Source organism: Heterodontus francisci, chromosome 27 (assembly GCF_036365525.1).
Source record: "Heterodontus francisci isolate sHetFra1 chromosome 27, sHetFra1.hap1, whole genome shotgun sequence".
In the NCBI taxonomy this organism is placed as follows: domain Eukaryota; kingdom Metazoa; phylum Chordata; class Chondrichthyes; order Heterodontiformes; family Heterodontidae; genus Heterodontus; species Heterodontus francisci.
The window spans coordinates 13,253,124-13,267,848 of record NC_090397.1 but is presented as its reverse complement, the minus strand read 5'-3'; the positions used below and the strand labels follow the sequence as shown (position 1 = coordinate 13,267,848).

General features: G+C 44.1%; 1 protein-coding gene across 3 annotated transcripts in view; it reads right to left on the bottom strand.

Moving 5' to 3' along the window:
* Positions 1-14,725, bottom strand: part of LOC137384651 (uncharacterized) — a 134,222-nt gene that overhangs the window by 31,500 nt on the left and 87,997 nt on the right. For all 3 annotated transcript variants that reach the window (XM_068058846.1, XM_068058847.1, XM_068058848.1), the window contains 3 exons: positions 10,940-11,061; positions 8,494-9,218; positions 4,959-5,157 (listed from right to left, as the gene is read on the bottom strand). In XM_068058846.1, coding sequence (XP_067914947.1) covers positions 4,959-5,157; positions 8,494-9,218; positions 10,940-11,061 — 1,046 coding nt within the window. The remainder of the gene's footprint in view (positions 1-4,958; positions 5,158-8,493; positions 9,219-10,939; positions 11,062-14,725) is intronic.

Genomic DNA, 14,725 nt, shown 5'->3' with positions numbered 1-14,725 from the left:
CATTTAAGCTGAAATCTTTTCTTGTTCATCATTTTCATCAGTTAATATCTCCAAATTGCCCCAGCCCTTCATTCCCCTCACCCTTCATTCTGCTCACCCTTCCCTCCCCGCACCCTTCATTCCCTGAACCCTTCCCTCCCCGCACCCTTCATTCCCTGAACCCTTCCCTCCCCACACCCTTCATTCCCTGAACCCTTCCCTCCCCGCACCCTTCATTCCCCTCAACCTTCAATCTCCATGCGATTTTGTCAGGTTAGGAAAGGCTGAAGACATCCTTCCTGTCAGGTGGCCAATTGAGGCCCTTAACTGACCGATTAATAACCACTTAAGGGCCTCGTCCCACCGTCTCTAGTATTCTACTAGCGGCATTGGGAAGCCTCCACCACGTGGCCTCCGTGCGGGGTTGGGGGGGTAATTTCTGGCCTAAGAAGGGCCCCCGGTGGCAAAGGCTGCCCCTGTGCTAACACCTTCCCACTCTCAGTGTCTTCCCCCCCCTTCCCCCACCAGGTCAGCCAGACCAGGCACAGCAACCCTGCCACACTTAACTGGGGTCCAAGGCTCCAGCAATAGTCCTGGTCCCAGGCCTTTTGTAGTACCAGCAGTGGCCACCGCTCCCCGTGATGCTGCCAATACTACTGACCTGCCAGCCATCTGATTGGCCAGCAACTCTGGGAGGTGGGATCCCTAACCTTAAAGGGACGGGGACCACGGCGCCAGACAATTAATTGTCTGAGTGCTGTTAAATAGAGCCAGGGTGGTCTCCAAAGGTCTGAGGCAGAGTTCCCCTGCCTTATAGGCCCAGTGTTGGGATTCCCCCACTCCCTCCACCCCCAGCTCCATAAAATATAGACCTTGTAGTGCCTTTCGCACCTTAGGGCATTCAAAGAGCTTAAGAGCCAATTAATAGCAATCATTAACAGCCCCTCAATCCTGTTGCACCATTCAGTTAGATCATGCCTGATCGGTACCGTAAACTCAATTTACCCACCTTTGCTCCATTACTCTTGCTCACTTTACCTAAGAAACAATCAATCTCAGTCTTGAAAGCTGCAACTGACCCCCAGCATCCAGAGCCTTTTGAGGGAAAGAGTTCCAGATTTCCACCACCCTTTGTATGAAAGTATTTCTGGATTTCAATCCTCAATGGCCTAGCTCTAATTTTAATATTGTGCCCCCTATTGCAGATCACTTTTGTAGTGTAGTCACTGTTGTAGGCAACATAGTAACCAATTTATAGATCCAACAAACAGCGATGTGATAATGACCTGCTTTTTAGTGATGTTGGTTGAGGGATTAATGTTGGTCGGGATATTGCGGAGAACTCCTCTGCTGTTCTTCAAATAGTGCCGTGAAATCTTTTACGTCCACCACTGCGAAAACCATGTTCTAGACTTTGGAGTGATGAGCTCAAAGCAGCCAAATAATTACAGTCAGACAACAGGACTGATGATAATTTTCGGTACCCCAGGATTGGTGGGAGGAGTGCACCCTATATTGTTACAGCCCTAAGCCATTTTGAGGCCTGGCTCTAATTCACGGGTTTCAAACCCATGCTCCGAGGCAGCTAAGCATGAGCCGTTTGACAGTCACAACCTGAAGGGGAAGGATTCTGCGTGGGGCAGAGGAGGAGGGGGAGGGGCAGGGCTTGCACAGGCAGGCAGTGGGTTGGAGTTTATTTTGGCGGGAGCGCTTTTGCGCCTCCTGGCCCCAGGAAAATAGAAGGTAGAAATTTCCTTGCATGTTTTTTGAGTAGGTTCCAGCCACTCTTTAAGGCCCCTCGATGTCTCTCTTTAAACGTGCCTCCTTGTCTGTCTTTGTCTCTGTCTCTCACTCTCTATCTGGCTTTGCCTGTTCCTCTGTCTCCTCTTATCTCTGTCTCTATACATATTTTTTTCTCTCTTTCTCTCTGTTACTCCCTCTTTAACTCTCTCCCATTCCCTCTCCCTGTTTGTTTTTCACACTTCTTCCTCTATCTCTTTCCCTCTGTCTCTGTGTGTCTCTCCCTCTATCTGTATCTCTGTTGGTGTATCTCACTCTCTCTCTCTGTCTCCCCTTCTGTATCAGTTGCTCTTTGCTCCTTCTTACTCTTTCCCTCTCTGCTTCTCACTGTCTGTCTCTCTGTTTGTCTCTGTATCTTTGCCTGTTTCAGTCTGTGTCTCTCTTCCTCTGTTTTTCCCTCTCTCTATCTCTCTCTCTCTGTGAGAATGTACATTTAAAAAGAAAATAAATGCAGTTACAGCAGAGGGATCCCAATGTGGATTTTCTTAATGGAGCCAAACAGATCATAGTTTATTGACTGCAAACAAACCAATCAGATTGCAGACAGAGTGACTGTCTCACTTCTTAGATCTAGATATCCCAGTGAGGAAGTGACCTTGACTGTGATTACAAGCTGTACTGGGATCAGTGAATTCTGGAATAGATGTACCTGCCTGGTATTAAACACACAGGTCTAGGCTGAGCATATAGGAAGTAATTTTAACCAACCCAGGCAGGTTGGCATCAGACGCCAATTTTACAGCTGCCCGATTCTAATCTCCATTGATTTCAAATGAAGCGAGGTATAAAATGGGCAGCCGATCTGACCTCATTGTTTTCCCGCTAATGGGTCAGTTTAAAAGTCTCCTTGTGATAAGCATGTTTGATTTCAGTGGGGAGCAAGCTCCCTCAGCAGCTAGGAGATGCCAGCATTAATATTTAAATATCATTGATCTCTAGTTTACGAGGAAGAATAGCTTAGGTGGCCACGAGCCGTGTGGTGATTATCATAAACCTTCAGCTCTCATTAAGTGTCATATTTTTAACATCACGGCTTGTTACAATCAGAAGACCCCTCCTGACCAATTAACGGTGGCTGCTCACTCGGGTTGCCAACTATGTTTGGACATATTCCTGGAAGTTTCATTACATGGTGTCCCGTCTCCAATTGCTCAGCCCAGTGAAACAGCCTTTTTTATCCTTTACCAATATTATTTTAACTGATAAATGCAAATGAAAAACCACAGATGATTATTTTAATGCCCCTATGATATTTCCCTGGGTTGCTCACAGCAGCGTCCTGGAGATTAATCCTTAATTTCTGAAGACTCCAGGGCAATCCTGGAGGGTTGGCTACCTATTGCTAACGGCCACAGTGGCACAATGCATGCAGTGCTGAGACTCCAGTCACCACAGTGACCAGAAGGAGAAGCAAAGACAGTTTGTACTTCAACACTGAAAAGACATGCAGATCCCTCAGGCAACACATCACATCAGCCTATACAATACACCCACAGACACATCACATCTACAGTGATGAACCTGCACCCGCTGTCTACTTACTGAATCAGCTCTATACAAGAATATTTCAGATTTACTAATGCTTTAAATTGTGTCAGTTCTCCTCTAATAGTGTAATCTCTTCATACTCTACCACATTATACAATAGAATCTTACAGCACCGAAGGAGGTCATTCGGCCCGTCGTGACTGCGCAGACTCTTTGAAAGATGGATCCAATTAATCTCACTTCACTGCACTTTTCCCACAGCCCTGCAAATTTTTCCCTTTTCAAGTATTTATCCAATTCCCTTTTGAAAGTCACGATTGAATCTGCTTCCGTCGCGCCCCCCCCCCTCCCCCCCCCCCCCAACTCTTTCAGGCAGTGCATTCTGTTGTGGGACAACCTTAAGAGGACCACCTCAAGACTATGTAAGTGACGGTCACTGGAGGAAGAAAATGTTCTAGTTAAGTCATAATAAAAACCCACATTTTCTTTGGATATTACTTGCAGTCTTGTGAATCTTACAATAGTTCACAGACCAAAGGAACAAGCAATATTACATTCCAGATCACAATAACTCACTGCATTAAAAACATTCTTCTTAGTTCACCAGCACTGCCACCCCAACACCCCACTCCACACACATCCTCGGTACTTCTACAAATATTAAATCAGTATCCTCTCATTCTTAACCCTCCTGTCAATGGAGACAGTTTCTATCTATCAACGCTATCAAAACCCTTTGTAATTTTCAACACCTTTATTTAATCTCCAATAACCTTCTTGCTCCAAGGAGAACAATCCCAGCTTCTTCAGTCTCTCTAGTCAGCTAGTAACTAGATTAGATTAGATATACAGCACTGAAACAGACCCTTCGGCCCACCGAGTCTGTGCCGAACATCAACCACCCATTTATACTAATCCTACACTAATCCCATATTCCTACCAAACATCCCCACCTGTCCCTATCTTTCCCTACCACCTACCTATACGAGTGACAATTTATAATGGCCAATTTACCTATCAACCTGCAAGTCTTTTGGCTTGTGGGAGGAAACCGGAGCACCCGGAGAAAACCCACGCAGACACAGGGAGAACTTGCAAACTCCACACAGGCAGTACCCGGAATCGGACCCGGGTCCCTGGAGCTGCGAGGCTGCGGTGCTAACCACTGCGCCACCCTAACTAGTAAGGGTATGGTAGTATAATGGTCATATTGCTGAACTAGTAATCCAGAGAAGAAGAGTGCATAATCCCACTATGATAGCCATAAGAGTCTAAATACAACACTTTTGAAAAAAAAATCTGCAAATAAAATTAAGAAACTAGTATCAGTAAAAGTGACCATTGAAGCTGTCGGCTTGTTGTAAAAACCCACTGGTTCACTAGTTTCCTTTGGTGAAGGAAACCTGTGGCCCTTTCTAGGTCTGGCATTATTGTGCTAGTTCCACACCAACATGGTTGACTCCAAAGTAGCCCAGTTGTGTTAACCCATACCATCTATCAATGGCATAGGAGAATGGGCAATAATTGCCAACAACGCCCACATCTCAAGAATGAATATTTAATGGCAAAAAACTCTGCAAATCCGTACCATAGGATGGCACAATTAACATTTTCCTAGCCTTTTCATCTGCTTACAAGGTTTGATATGAAGCATCAACTTCACTTTTGATTATAGAACATATCTGGGTTACCTGGCAATAGGTGTGTTGAGGTTGCACGCGGTCATGAGTGGCTTGCAAACAGGGAGCATTTTGGAGATGCTGTTCCTCTTCAGTTCCTTAAACATGGTGTTGAAATAGTCTCTGCCTTGGCCAAATTTGCAGCTGTTTAGAGAATGGGTTGGAGGCTTTGAGCAAGACCTCTTTGGCTCACCATTGCAACATTCCATCGCTGTAGAAGAAGAGATGTCATTGTAGGTGCTCCCATCAGCCTCATGTCCTAAACAGCTGTCTGTGCTTTTTTTTCTGTACATGGCTGTTGTCATTGGTGAACTTAAGATTATAAGCAAAGCCCCTTTAGCAAAATAGCTGCCTTATAAAAAGGCTGTGTACTATTATTTTTTTTGCGGGGGGAGCTTTTTCGGTGGGCATTGTTTTAGTAGACAGAAGACGGGAGGTCAATGTGTAGAACTTTCCCATCCTGTCCACACATCAGAAATTGTTCTAAAATTTAGGCGGGTGCAGTGGGGCAGAGCAGTATGTATATACATTGAGGTGAATGCTGGGACACAGATCTGCAGTCAGGATCCCCACTTATTTCCTGGTCTTGGGCGTGTGGCGCTATGCCAATCTGCAAGGTGGAGGTCAGCTGTGTTCCTGTAGAAAAAGACCTGCGAAAAGGACTGCCCACTCCTCACAGACTATTCTCAGACCCTCACCTTGATTTTGGGTGACATCAGTGAGGGTATTATACATTTGGATGGTGGGCAGCAGAGGGAGATCATGAGGAAGGGGAAAGACAGGAAATAGAAAATACCATTTAAAAACAAAAAAGTCTTCTCTGTTATGCTGTAATAAACACTCAACTTGGAGTGGCTATTACAACAGTAGCTTTTTTATTGTAGACCCTGAATTATTCACATCAAACATTTAACATTTGGTAACAAGACCTTGGAGTGTAATTGCTGCAAAGTGTTTACTCCCATCAGGATCTGCCCTCTAGTGTTCAATTAACAATATGCAAGTAAAATATGTATCACCCTGCTTGAAAAAAAGTAAGTGAAGTATTTTGTTTTTTCAAAAAAAAGTACAGAAGCCCTTGCATTAACTTGAAGTGCTCCCTCACAGGAACGAATGTTTTAGTGGCACTCACAAAGTAAAATATCTTTTGTTCTTTTGAAGCTCACAAATTTCAATTAATTTGAAGCTAGGTTGAATCTAGTCATCAAGTGGGAAGTATTATTAATGTGTAGAATAGGGTTGCCAACCCTCCAGGATTGGCCTGGAGTCTCTAGGAGTTAAAGATTAATCTCCTGGACACTGCTGCGAGCAACATCTGAGAGACAAATCATACAGGTATTAAATATTTGTGGGTTTTCTTCATTTTCTTTGAACAACTCTGTTTCTTAGTTATAAAAATATTGAAAGTGGGGTAAAAATGCTGTTTGAATGGGTGAGGCGATTATAAGTTGGAAGTTATGTGAAGAAACCTCCAGGAATACGTCCAATCAGAGTTGACAACCCTAACTCAGAGTACGTTTCTGAGCCCCAGTCCAGTGAGACTGGTTCTTGTCTCTCTGAGATGGTGTGTAGAAAATTCTTTAAGTTGTCAGGTAAATTAAAAATTATAGACATTGTAAGTGGACAATCACTAACATATCCCGTGACACTCCTCTAAGTTGTAACACAGGTGAGTTGTTAGAGGTAGTTTCTTTACTCAGAGAGTAGTAGGGGCGTGGGACGCCCTGCCTGCAACAGTAGTAGACTCGCCAACTTTAAGGGCATTTAAGTGGTCATTGGATAGACATATGGATGAAAATGGAATAGTGTAGGTCAGATGGTTTCACAGGTCGGCGCAACATCGAGGGCCGAAGGGCCTGTACTGCGCTGTAATGTTCTAATTCTAATTCTAAACTATAGACAGATGGGTATCATTTGAGCATAATGACCACAGAGGGGACAATTTTACCTCAAGATGATGAAATTAGAGCGTGCAGGGGCCTAAGGTGGGCGACAAGCCGTCTGATCCTCTACAAGGTGAGCAGATTTTAACTCCCAGGCCTCCTTTAAACAGATCTTATAGAGCCCCTCCCCAGTTGAATCCAGCCAGGTCCAGAGTTTTTATTCCAGAACCTGGCTGACAGGGGAGGGAAGAAAAATTTTGGGTGATAGGAACCACATGTGGAGGATAAACACCAACACAGATTGATTGGGCCAAATGTCCTGTTTCTAAGTTGTAAATTCTGTGCAGCATTTCTTCTCTCTTCTCTACCTCGATCTTTTTATTCTATCTCTGCTTTTTCATTCTCTATCTCTGTTTAAAGTCCAACGCATGCCTAATCCCTTTAACAGAGGGCTTTCACTACCCCAGGCGGGTTGTGATCACCCTGCCCTTTTCTTTTGCTTTGCTTCACTTTTCAACAAGAAGAACATAGGAGCAGGAGGAGGCCATTCAGTCCCTCGATCCTCTTGTCTTGGAGCAGGAGGTGGCCGTTCAGCCCCTCAGGCCTATTCTGCCATTCAATTAGATCACAGATGATCTGTGTCTTAACACTATCTACTTGATTCCATAACCCTTGATACCTTTGACCTACAAAACACCTGGGAATGACTTGCACAGTAGGTATATAGGGCACTGGGTGAATGCAGGAGAACTGGTAGGTGTGTAAATTACAGTATTTTAATGTTGAAACAATGCAGCATAACAATGCACTGTGAACAAGCCTAACAACTCTGCCGTATTGCAGATGGTACATTGCTGCGATGCGCCTGGGGGCAGCACAGTGCAGCTGTGTGTGTAACTAGGAGTGTAATTGCCGTTGTCAGCTTGCGCTGAGTGTGAGACTCTCCCTCCTACCATGAAGGAAGATTTCCTCAGTGTGATTTGTATAGTAGATATATATCACATTTGCCTTCACTGAACATATTGGGTGGAGGAGATAGTCACCACATGACAGACTTGACATGCTTCATTTCACACTTTGCACCAGCTGCAGTCTACTTGAAACCCGTGCAATGCCAACTTTACAAGTTTCCAATTTAAAGCCTTTACGAGAGAGGCAAATCTGTCGGGGTGCTTTTAAAATACCTAATCCATTGAAAAGACTTTGAAAAGTGGACTGCAACTAGTGCAAAGTGTGAAGTGAAACCACTCAGTCTGCCACAAGTGATCATCTCGTCTGTGCAATATGGTCGATGAAGTCAAACATGTCCGCCCTATCTGCTGTTTCTCAACATTGGAAATTTCACTAATGGTCAAAGGAAAGTGAGCAGAAAGCAGCATGGGAAAACCCAGCACTGTCCATTGGCATTGTGGTCAAATTTGCATTGGTGCCAACCTGAAATTGCTGCATCCTAAACAGCATGTTAGCATTTCTAGCAAATGTTACCCACCCCTGTTAATGAGATGAGTGTTGTACATCTCTCAGGATCAGTTACAGGTCAAGTGTGTGCTATAAAGACAAAGTGAGGAAGATAGTTCAAGAAAAAAAACTTTGACTTCATATTTGTAAGATATTAGTCTATTCCACAATCATAGTAATGGAAAACTAAGTCTTCATCATCTTACCCATACATTGTTCATTTCTAAACCTCGACACTTCAGGTTTGTGACAAGGTTTTGGATACGCTACTGGAGCCACAGAGCATGACCGAGTTGACGCAGGTCTGCAACTTGCTGAGGGGATTGCAGGAGGGCATGAGGTCAGAGGAAGAGGTGAAGGACACCGTGGTCGGGTCATAGGACTGCACAAGGCCAGAGTGGAAGATGATGGACAGCTGAACCGATTCACAGGAAGGCAGGAGGAGATCATAGAGGAAGGTATTGGGCAGCTGAACCGATTCACAGGAAGGCAGGAGGAGATCATAGAGGAAGGTATTGGGCAGCTGAACCGATTCACAGGAAGGCAGGAGGACATAAAAGGAGAAGATGATAAACAGTTTGGCCGAATCGCAGAGAGGCAGGAGGACAAAGATGAAGGTAGTTGACAGGTTGGCTGATATACAGGAAGGCGTGTCGTCAAAGCAGAAGATGGTGGACAGCACAGTGGGAATGTTGGAGTCAAGCAGGTTGGGGCAGGAGATGGTGATCTGCAGGTTTGGTGCAAAGACTTGCAGGGATTTGAAATAGGAGGTGACGGGTAAGATCGTAGGTTCACAGGAGGGCATGAGGATGGAGCAGGTACCCGTGGACAGGTAGACTGGTTCAAAGGAGCACATGATGTCCGAGCAGGAGGGAAATAGGATTTGCATGGAGAGGTCTTCTTGCAGCAGTCTAACTGACTGTCTCTCAACCTTTACAAAAGAAAGAACACATTTGTAATTGATTCTATTTATATAGATTTACCCAATTATCACATAACGTTTGCTACATAAAATATGTACTATTTTGTCTCAGGGCAATCTTTATATCACCAACACTAAAAGAAACTTGGAGGTATGGGGGATACACTCCATGGTGCCAGGCACTGGTATACCAATAGGCTTTGCTTTCAACAACAACAACTTGCATTTACACAGCACCTTTAATGGCACTTCTTAGGAATGTTTTCAGACAAGATTTGACACCTAACCACATGAGGAAATATTAAGGCAAGAGACCAAAAGCTTGGTCAAAGAGGTAGGTTTTAAGGAAAAAGAAGCAGGTAGAGAGGCAGAGAGGTTTAGGGAGGGAATTCCAGAGCTTAGGGCCTTGGCAGTTGAAGGCATGTGGGGCGAAGGAAATTGGGGGAATTTAGAGATCTCGGAGAGTTGTGTGGTCATCTGTCCTAATATCTCCTACTTTGGCTTGGTGTCAGTTCTGTTGCCTGATTAATGTTCCTGTGAAGCAACTTGGTACATTTTTCTATGTTAAAGGCGCTATATAAATGCGTTATTTACGTGAACAAGCGCTGCTTCAGGAGTACATATCATGTTAGAACGAACTGAAGCAGTACAGCAGAAAGATGTGAGGCTTTCACCAGCCTCCTGCTGACCACAGGTTCTCTACCTTCTGTGGGGATGGATATAAACATGGTGCTGCTCGCCTTATGCCAAAAACAATAAATTACCATTCCAATCAGGGGAAGAGCCACAAAATGCAGCACCAAAACTTTTTTTTAGCCAGTAGGTTAACTGCTAAAAAGTTTCTTGGTTGCCAGTTTGGCATCACCATCAGGCAGTGGTAGAGGGAAGGAGTGGCAGACATAGGAAGAGACAAAGCAAACAACAGCAAGTAAAGGCAATGATAGAGGGAGGAGAAGCAACAACAGATATACATAGAAATACAGGAAAGAACACTAGCAAAGACAAAGGTGAAGTGAGGGTGGGTGGCACATGTGGGCCCACTTTGTTTGCTTATTTATAAGATATCAGAAAGAGTAGAGGAAGAAAGGGAGCAACTCAAAAAACTAAGGGTAATGGCACAGTACACTGTGGTAAGTGGAACTGTGGAACCATTTATAGCAGACCCTGCCTCTCCATCAACAACTCCTCGTCTACTTTACAGAGCATGTCGACACTGGAGAGTATAAAATATGTTTAGAACATTTTCAAGAATAGTTTCCATTGTAACTTGTGCTTTTCTTCATTTGCGGGATGTGGGTGTCACTGGCAAGGCCAGCATTTATTGCCCACCCCCAGTTGCCCTTGAGAAGGTGGTGGTGAGCAGCCTTCTTGAACTGCTGCAGTCCATGTGGCAAAGGTGCCCCCATAATACCGTTAGGGAGGGAGTTCCAGGATTTTGACTTAGTGACAGTGAAGGAATGGCGATATAATTCCAAGTCAGGTGTGTAGTTTGGAGGGAAACTTGCAGGTGGTGGTATTCCAATGTGTGTTTTTCCCTTGTTCTAGGTGTGTAGAGATCATTGGTTTGGGAGATTCTGTTGAAGAAGCTTTGGTGAGTTGCTGCACTGCATCCTGTGGATAGGACACACTGCAGTCTTAGTGCACCGATGGTGGAAAAGACAGAAACAAATTTTAAGATGAGACCAAGACAATACCATCAGCACGTTTGTGCATGATCAGTAAATGCTCACCTTCTTTCTTCTGCCTCAAGCATGCATTTAAATGCCGAAATGTCCCCTTGTAAGGAGGCTGAGCTGATCTCCTGTTTAGAACTAAGTTCCTTCATCTTAGTCAAAAGGAGATCCTCCATTTCCTGACCAATAAATAAGAAATAATATAAATATGCCACAAAAGGAATGCAATAACTCCATATAATGAACCTTACATATAGAAGCTCTTTCCAGACAGATTACGGTGTTAGCAGAGGCAATGGGAAAGGCTGGTTGTTTTAGAAACGTTTGAGTACAGCAGTACATAATTTTATTGAAAAATAAAATGGACTGTTTCTAAATGAAGCATTTAGGTCGGGGAGGGATAATAGGGGCAGTGGTGGGTGGGGAGATGGTCAACTTCCTGCCTGGGCATAAAACTGGTGTTTGCAGATAATCAGTCATTACAGAACCTGCTGGATATCGAAACAGTTGTTATAGAACCCGCCATCTATAGTAAACATTCGCTGTAGAACAGGCCTGATGTAGGGAACAGCCGTTATAGAAAACACCCGCTATAGCACCTGCCGGATGTCAAAAACACTTTTATAGAACCTACCATATACAGTAAACATTCGCTATAGAACTGGCTCAATATAGAAAATGTCCGTTATAGAAAACACCCATTATTTAAAAACCTGTTAAAGAAAACACCTGTTATGGAAAACAACCATTAAAGAAAACTTGCTATCAAAACCACCTGTTAAAGAAAATGCCTGTTGTAGTAAACACCTGATATCAAAAAAACTGAGAATAGGGCAGTTTCCCTAACAGGCAGCTCATCCTCATCAGCAGTTTGACACCTGGTAGTAAGATAAATATCTAGCCCATGGCTTGTTATGGTACATTGGAATACTTAGCAATGGAGAGGGTGGTTACCATTTGAGCACATGCTACATTAATTCTTCTGTGCTATAATTACAGAAATAACTCTATTAATGCACAAGAGCTGATATGAACATTAAATATCTGAAACTGTGGATGTGTGAAGTGGAAGGGAGATCTTACCCAGCCTGAAAGGTGTTCAGCACAGATTCAGGAGTAGGCTATTGGAGCTCAGTGTCACAACTATTAAATCTGCTACTGGAAATTATGCTTTTTTTCTGATGTCAAATTAGATTACAGCCTTTCTAAAATTACATAGAATTATATGGAATACACAACACAGAAACAGGTCATTCAGCCCAACTAGTCTGCACTGTTGTTTACACTCACGAGTCCCCTCCTTTCCAGGCACCCATCTCATCTTTTCAGCATATCTTTCTACTCACTTTTGTCTCATATACTCATCTAGTTTCCTTTTGAAAGTATCTAAGCTATTTGCATCAACCACTTCCTGTGGTAGCGAGTTCTAACTTCCTATTTTCTCACACTACAAACATTGAATGTCAAGCCATTACCACATTGTAATCTTTGGAGTTTATATCTTCACATTTGAGCTGCTGGAGACTACATTCCGCCTTCTCAAAATGGTTTCCCAGAATATCACACTTTCTCTCAGGATGAGCACCAAGATGGTAAAAGTTATTTTCATTCTGTGGAGCTTGATCCAGAAAGCAACTTAGGGAAGGAATTACTTTGGTGCACTCTGCCTGAAAGCAAGGTTCATCCCTGTTGTCCACCCAGAATGCAATATGTCCATTCTCAATGTGGTTACTTGTATGTGCTCAAGAAAGAAAGAATTCACATTTCTATAGCACCTGTCATGACCTTAGAGTGTCTCAAAGTGCTTTATAGTCAATGATATCCTTTTTGAAGTGTAGTCTCTGTTGTAATGTAGGAAACATGGCAGTCAATTTGTGCACAGCAAGCTCCCACAAACAGCAATGCGTTAATGACCAGGTAATCTATTAGGTGTCGATTGAGGGATAAATCTTGGCCAGGATATTGGGGAGAACTCCTCAGCTCCTTTTCAAAATAATGCCATGGGATCTTTTACACTCACACGAGAGAGCAAACGGGGTCTTGGTTTGACGTCTTGTCTGTGATGGCACCTCTGATAATGTCCTGAGTACTTCACTAGAATGTCAGCCCAGGAATGAGACTTCAATCTACAACTTTCTGACTGCACAAAGTCTCTAGCTTTGCCCGACTCCAGACCGGTGGTAAATTTCTGTCAATTGCTCGCTGAGCACACATGATACGATAAAAAAACACGCATTTATGTCCAAGATTTAACTCAATATTAACTTCAGTGCAGCTTCACTCCCAGAAATTGTGTCCCATCTCAATTTGATCCAACAAGTTGTCAGTTTGTCAGGGACAGAAGACCAAGGCATTCAATTCAAATACAAACATCATTTGGCATTTGTTCAGATGTTTGTTTGATTGGCAGTTACTTTTCCTGAATTTAACTGACACATTCTTTAAATCTGCTTGGTGATGGTAATTTAGTGGAAGTATTTAACCACCTGTATTTTTCAACTGAATGGATCTGCCTATCCCCTCAGGAGAGAGAGATAACCAGACTGGAAAGCTCCCCTCGACAGTGAAAATAGAAAAGCATCACTAAGTAGGAATATTATGCTTCATATTTACCTCAGCAAATTATGATGAGTAATATTCTTATATGTAGCATAGCCACGCTCTGGAAGTGGTTCAAGAGTTCACCTACCTAGGCTCAACTATCACCAGTAACCTGTCTCTAGATGCAGAAATCAACAAGCGCATGGGTAAGGCTTCCACTGCTATGTTCAGACTGGCCAAGAGAGTGTGGGAAAATGGCGCACTGACACGGAACACAAAAGTCCGAGTGTATCAGGCCTGTGTCCTCAGTACCTTGCTCTACGGCAGCGAGGCCTGGACAACGTATGCCAGCCAAGAGCGACGTCTCAATTCATTCCATCTTCGCTGCCTTCGGAGAATACTTGGCATCAGGTGGCAGGACTATATCTCCAACACAGAAGTCCTTGAAGCGGCCAACATCCCCAGCTTATACACACTACTGAGTCAGCGGCGCTTGAGATGGCTTGGCCATGTGAGCCGCATGGAAGATGGCAGGATCCCCAAAGACACATTGTACAGCGAGCTCGCCACTGGTATCAGACCCACCGGCCGTCCATGTCTCCGTTATAAAGACGTCTGCAAACGCGACATGAAATCGTGTGACATTGATCACAAGTCGTGGGAGTCAGTTGCCAGCATTCGCCAGAGCTGGCGGGCAGCCATAAAGACAGGGCTAAATTGTGGCGAGTCGAAGAGACTTAGTAGTTGGCAGGAAAAAAGACAGAGGCGCAAGGGGAGAGCCAACTGTGCAACAGCCCCAACAAACAAATTTCTCTGCAGCACCTGTGGAAGAGCCTGTCACTCCAGAATTGGCCTTTATAGCCACTCCAGGCGCTGCTTCACAAACCACTGACCACCTCCAGGCGCGTATCCATTGTCTCTCGAGATAAGGAGGCCCAAAAGAAGCATAGAAATAGCTTTTTTTTTACCATTCGAGCTAATTAACCTAAACTACAGATATGAAATTAAATGTTGCACTGTTGCTGCTATTCACTTGGGCCCTGGATTTCCATGGGTGTTCTTCCAATCTCCTGGGGTAATTTCGGCAGACGCACCCCCCCCCCCCCCACCCCCCAGCCTGGAGATAGGGCAGAATTGGCTGAAAACCACTACCTATGCTGTTTCTCTGCGGGTTCTTCTGATCTCCCTCTGAAGTAGGGTGGGATGTCGGAGACAGCTTTATTCTTTCGCATCTCTGAGGTTGTTTGATGGTTGACGCCTCAGTCAAGGTCAAACGAACTGTTAGTCAGCTGCATTCTGAAG